The sequence below is a fragment of the Chrysochloris asiatica genome, unplaced genomic scaffold, assembly GCF_000296735.1.
Source record: "Chrysochloris asiatica unplaced genomic scaffold, ChrAsi1.0 scaffold00006, whole genome shotgun sequence".
In the NCBI taxonomy this organism is placed as follows: Eukaryota; Metazoa; Chordata; class Mammalia; order Afrosoricida; family Chrysochloridae; genus Chrysochloris; species Chrysochloris asiatica.
The window spans coordinates 30,257,785-30,264,431 of record NW_006408524.1 but is presented as its reverse complement, the minus strand read 5'-3'; the positions used below and the strand labels follow the sequence as shown (position 1 = coordinate 30,264,431).

Here is a 6,647-nt window from a genome sequence, read left to right as displayed (position 1 = left end):
AACAACTGAGAACTTAACCACTGGACACCAGGCTTCTCAGCCTCCCAAGATGGCAATATTTAAGGCACTTCCTCAAATCCAAGTTATTCTATCAGTTCCTTTTGTTTTTCTCTTACTTGAATTATCAAAAGCATTTTTCTTTGTCTCTCTCTTTTCCCCCCTGCTATTTAGTTGGCCCAGGATCAGGCAGTATTTTGTTCTGCTGTGCATAAGGTTGCCATGAGTCGGTAATGACTCGATGACACCTAACAACAACAACAAATTTTAAAAAAGATAACATTTATCATGTATCATATAATATTTAGAGAATCACAGAAAATAAAAAAAAAAGGCACAATACTACTATGAGTTATAGGTAATCATTGTTAATATTCTGGTCAAATTTAATCAGTGCTAAAATCATATTATAAGGAGCTCTGGTAGCGTACTGGTTACGAATCGGGCTGCTAACCTCAAGGTTGGCAGTTCGAAACTATCAGCTGCTCTGCAGGAGAAAGATGAGGCGTTCTGCTCCTGTAAAGATTTATAGCTTTGGAAACCCTGTGCAGGGTTACTATGAGTTGGAACCGACTCCACAGTACTTAACAACAACAACAACAAAATCATATCGTAAGGAGCTCTGGTAGCATAGTGGTTATGAATCAGGCTGCTAACCTCAGGGTCAGCAGTTCAAAACTACTAGCTGTTCTGCAGGAGAAAGATGAGGCTTTCTGTTCCCGTAAAGATTTATAGCCTCAGAAACCCCGTACAGGGTCACTATGAGTCAGAACTGACTCCATGGCACATAACAACAACAACAACAAAATCATATTATACACCATAAAGGGGATTAAAAAGTTCATGGTAAAGTTCCTCTATCTTTCAATTCCATTTTTCCACAAACTTTTTCAAGTTTGTTCATACTGTCATCAGACATTCTTCTAAAGCAAGAATAAAAGAAGATTTACATAGTATACACAACACACACACTATCATAATTGATTTAACAAATTCCTTGGCTCAATTTTTTTAAAAAACAGCAATAGTTAAAAGACCAGTACCTCTTCTTTCTTGATACCAAATTAGAGAGCAGTGAAATAAAACAAAACGCACAATTAAACCAACTATATGCCCCAAATTGAAAAGTTGTTAATAGTTTCATCCTATTAGATATGTAATACGATCTTTTTCTCATATGGAAATTTTCCATTTAAATATTATTCCCCATTACACTCTTCAACATGTTTTTTTTTGTGAGTATCATTTATTTATAGGGAGACTTCTATGTGTTGTGTAGGTTGAACATCGTATTAACTTATTAGGTATTTTAAAAAACGACTGAAAAAACATAACCAAAAAAACCTAGGTATGTAACAAATTAGCAATCCTAAATTTCCATTTTAATATTAAAACACTTGAATTTTAACTTACCTTGAACAAATCTGACACAGTGATTGAAGAGAAACACTGGGCATGTAGGTTAAAGCTGCATTGTAACACAACAAAAGGAATGTCAACACTTCAAACCTAAAAATAAACCAAAAGAATAGTCACAAATCTTTAGAAGTGGAAGTCACCACAACTGAACACACATTACGAAGGGATGTTATACTACAAGACCGACCTCTCTGATACAATCACACCAACAACAAAACAAAACTGAAGGAAAAACAGACTTCTCAAGTAAGACAAACCAAAACCAAATCGACAAGCACTGAATCAGTTTCAGCTCAGAGCAACCCTGTAGGACAATGAACTGCTCCATAGGGTTTGCAAGGCTGTAAATCTCTGTAGAAGCAGACTGTCACATCTTTCACCCGCAGAGAGGTTGGTGAGTTCAAAGAACTGACTTTCTGGTCAACAGCTGGGTGCTTTAGCCACAGAGCCATGAGGGCTCCTTTCTTAAGTAACAGGTACACAAAAGTCATCTTAAAAATACAATGTTCCAGATGACGTCTGAGACAAAATACAAGTGACATGTCTGGATGATATGTTTTCCTCTTGTATAAAATATGACTCAATATCCCAATACATTGTTATATACAATGCATTATATGTTATTTATAAATATATTGAAATAAATTTTTACAAGACAACATGGTTGGGTAATAAGTAACATCTCCACAGTATACCTATTCTGGGCTGTGAGCATCTCCCGTTGAGGATGAGGGCCACTGTACACAACTCTTGACAAGCCATGCTGGGATAGTGCACTCTCCGTAAGAGCCATGGAGCCAATGCTGGAGGGCTAAAGAAGAGACAAGGGAACAGAGAACAAAAACAGCCATTCCGTGGAAAATGTGGTCAGTGGAATGCACACACCACTAAGCATGGTTACCACAAATATTATACATTTTAAAAACACATGTAGAGCCTACCAAATTTTGTGCTGAAAGATTAAAAAATAATGAAAAAATTAAATTATAAATGAGAAATAAAAAAAAAAACAGTTAAACTTGGGAAAATTCTACCACAGCAGTACACAACTGCAAAGAAAAAGAAAGAAGAAATATTCTAGTTATATGCATCGTTGTTGTTAAGTGACATGGACTCAGCTCTGAATCTCAGAGTCCCTGTATAGGGTTTCCGAGGAGCAACTGGTGGGTTTGAGCTGCCAACCTTGCAGTCCAGAGCTTTATCCTACGGTGACACACCAGGACTCCAATAAGAACAAAGAAATGTTTTGAAATGAATACTTTAAATAATTTCTTGCTACTAGACTCTAGTTTAAAGGTTAATGGTTTTGAATTCTTATATCACTTTGAGAATAGTATATACTCTGCATGTGTTTTACACTTCTAAAGTTACTAATAAAATGATAAACTGTTGATCTCATTAGCTAGACTGTAATTTATGGCAACTTCAAAACTTATACCAATAAATTTACTTTGATAAAATGTCACTTACTTCATGGTATACAGATGGTTTGGATAAAGATGGAATCGTAAAACTCAATACTTTGCTATGTCCCTCTTTGTCAACTATTTCCTACAAAAGTGAAAGAATATTTATTTATTACACACAAATTTAAAAGCTAAATTTAAATCATTAGCCTAAATGGAAAAGAGGCCTATGTACAAATAATTTTTAAGTCAACTAAAATCTTAAACCATGACAACCCATTATCAAGTATTTATGAATATTATTAGTATTTGAAATGTGTGCCCTTCTACTTTTATAACAATAGCAACATATAGGTTTTCTGGATGGCTAAAATACAGATGTTGTTGTTGCTGTTGTTGAATACCACTGAGTAGGAGCCAATCCATAGCAATCCTGTATAGCGTTTCAGAGGAACAGCTGGTGGGTTTAAACTGCTGACCTTTTAGTTTGCAGTCCAGTGCAGATCCTATAGCACCATACCAGGAGTCCAAAGTATGGATATAGTCCCTTAATAATTATTGATTTTTATCATATAATAATTCATACTTTATAAATCCATTGACATAGCTATAAAACATGCCAAGAAAAGAACCTTAAATTGCTTTTCCACTTAAAAAAGTTAGCCTTAAGTATCTAGAATATCATGTTATATAAAACACTATTAAAATTGTAGTATAGATGTTACATAAATGATATACAATCTGAAGACTGTACAGATTTCATGGCACTACTTAACAACAACAACAACATTATTGGTGGATGCTGTCCCCTCCCTCATTAAATTAGATTTTTCTCCCAAATTATTTGTGAAGATCAGAAACAGTTAATTTCTTGGCAGTGGATTTAAAATTTTTTAACTTAAAATGTGATACGGATACTTTCATCAATGTAAGATAGTGTACTTACACAAAATACTTTAATTAATGTAAAATTGTATATTTACACAATTACATGTATGTCAATAAAGCTATTTTTGGGAGAATGAGCCATGACTCATTTGATGTGTTAAAATCAAATATTAGCTTTACTAACATGAAAAAATAGTACAACTGCTGGTCTTTCTTTCCCTGTCCGGCACAAAGAAGAGTAAAGAAAATCAAAGAGTCATGAAAGAATGAGTCCTAAGGACTAGAGGACCAAGTGAAGTCCAGCCTCCACAACTCAGAGACCAGAAGAACTAGATGGTGCCCAGCTACCAATGCTGACTGCTTGGAAAGAATTATGATAGGAAATCCTGGATACAGTGGGACCAAAATGTGGAACAAAACTCAAAAAATAAAAATGCCAGGCTTACTGGTCTCACAGAAACTGGTGGAACCCCTGAGACTGTCGCCCTCAGTAACCCTTTAACCCACCCCTGTGGCTTAACCTTCAGCCAGACAATGTTGTTGTTAAGTGCTGTTGAGTCAGTTACAACTCGTAGAGACCCATATAGGGTTTCCAAGAAGCAGCTGGTGAGTTTGGAGCACTGATCTTGCAATTCAAACCGACTTTTCAGTCCAGAGCTTATCCTACAATGCCATACTAGGCAAACAGATGTTGCTCTTGTTGTTAAGTGCCACTGAGTCGCTTCCGACTCATAGCGACCCTGCTTGTATCGCCGTTCTTGCAGTTCAAACCAATCTTGAAATTCAGCTCATTAACCCACATTGCCTCACCAGGACTCCTGGGCAAACAACAGACAGACCTATAATGTGAACAGTAACACCAGAGAGGTACAAACTCCCTAGAACAACCAGCCAAACAAGATCAAAATGGACAGCATCTTCCCAGGGATAATGCTCAGAGGGCAGAAGGGGTAAGTAAGAAGATGGGGAGGAAGTGAGAAAAGTGCTGTTACATTGTGAGGGTGGTAATCTATGTCAACAATTAAAATGTGTATGAATTATTACATGGAAAACCAATTTGCTCTGTATACTTTCACCCAAATCATAATAAAACATTAAATAATAAAATGAAAAATAGTTGTAAATCTTGAAACAGTTCTGGTAAAAACAATCTGTCTATTGCTGGTGCAGAAAAAAGAAAAAGAAGAAGGAAAAATAATGTTTCAGGAATGATTATTTCTGATGTACTTGCTTTTGATGAAAAATACTTTAACATCATTAAATACAAACCAAATTGTAAATCCCTAGAAGAAGAGCTTCAATGCATCCACTGGAGTGCACATTTCTGCTGGCTGAGACTGCAAGGTAGCACCAAATCAGCTCAGGGAGAAACTGCAGTGTAAACCGAAGCAACCGTTCCTCTCCACTGCGATAGAATTCAAAAAGCTGGTGACAGACAGGCTCTAGCAACTGGAAGAAATACAAAATGTTCATTCAAGGACTATACTGTATTTGACTGACACTGTTACATGAAACGGCAAAGATTTTCTCTGATGGATAATTACTGAAATCTCCAAGTCTCAATTCTTTTGAAGGAAGTCATTCACTGTTAAGCTATTTAGTGAAACTTTTGAACTCTGATGGAATGCCAAACAGTGCAAAAAATACATTTAGAGAAGGCTTTTGAAATATGAAGTCGTAATTCTACTACTTCTTAGCCTGGATGATGGTACACCGGAGTTCACTTCTTACCGATATTTAAAGACATGCATTTTCCTACTTGTATATACATTTATTTAACAATGTAAAATTTTATTTACTTGTATCAATCAAGTAGATACTTGGTTATTGTTGTTAGCTGCCACAGAGTCAATATGGACTCAGGGAAACCCTATGTGTGCAGAGTAGAACTGCTCCTGAGGGTTTTCATGGTTTTGACCTTTTAAAAACAGACTGCCAGACAGAAGACAGACTGCCTTCTGAGGCACCCCTGGGTGGTTTGGACCACCAACCTTTTGGCTAGCAGTAGAACTTACCTCGCTTTGCGGCTCCTGGATAACTTTATATAGAGATGAAACCAAAGTACTCTTATCTTTCAAATTTGTGGCATAATTTGGTAAAGATGCTTCTGGTAGTGTCTAAACAAATGAAAAATAAGACAATTGAATTATATGAACTGTCCAGAATAGCCAAACTATAGTGAGAAAGCACATTTGTTGTTGTCAGGGGCTGGGGGAAGGGAGACGTGAGAGTGACTGCTAATAAGCATGGGGCTTCTTTTGGGAATGAAGGAAATGCCCCAGATAAAACTAGATGATGGTGATGGCTGCCCAACAATGCGAATATACCAAATCCAACTTACCTGTCCACACACTTAAACAGTGAGTTCAATGTTATGTGAATATTTTTAATGTCATTACGTAAATACATTACATGTTATGCTCTTTGAGAGAAACATAAATAAACATCAGCGCTTCTTCTTGGATCACAATTTGGGATAGGAAATCAGAGTACAAACTATTGACACGAGCAAAATGATGGAAACAATTTAAATGCCCATCAATGGAAGAATGCATAAACAATCCATATAATGCAACATTACAAAAGAACACTGAATTTTCTAAGCACCTCATAACATGGATGAACCTGGAAGATACTATGCTGAGTGAAGTGAGACAATCACAAAAGGGTAAATATTGTATAAGCCTACAATTGTATAAAATGTCAAGAAAAGGTTATTATACTAAAAGAAGCGTTCTTTGATGATTACCAGGGGTTGGCTGGGAAGAAAACATAAGTTGTTGGCTAAAGGGTGTTATTATTGTCAAGTGCAGTCAAGTCAGTTCTGATTTATAGGGGCTCTTTATAGGGTTTCCAAGGAGCAGTTAGAGGGTTTGAACAGGTGAACCTCTGGTTAGCAGTCCAGTGAGGGTTGTTGTTGTTAAGTGCTGTCAAGTT

The 6,647-nt window shown here is 36.3% G+C and overlaps 1 protein-coding gene across 1 annotated transcript in view; it reads right to left on the bottom strand.

Annotated features, from left to right (window-relative positions):
* The window catches only part of FAM126A (family with sequence similarity 126, member A), a 59,275-nt gene that overhangs the window by 33,128 nt on the left and 19,500 nt on the right, over positions 1 to 6,647 (bottom strand). Inside the window, exons 2-6 of the mRNA XM_006832220.1 lie at positions 5,726 to 5,827; positions 4,980 to 5,159; positions 2,887 to 2,967; positions 2,112 to 2,227; positions 1,411 to 1,506 (exon numbers count right to left, since the gene is read on the bottom strand). Of these exons, the coding sequence (XP_006832283.1) occupies positions 1,411 to 1,506; positions 2,112 to 2,227; positions 2,887 to 2,967; positions 4,980 to 5,159; positions 5,726 to 5,827 (575 nt within the window). The remainder of the gene's footprint in view (positions 1 to 1,410; positions 1,507 to 2,111; positions 2,228 to 2,886; positions 2,968 to 4,979; positions 5,160 to 5,725; positions 5,828 to 6,647) is intronic.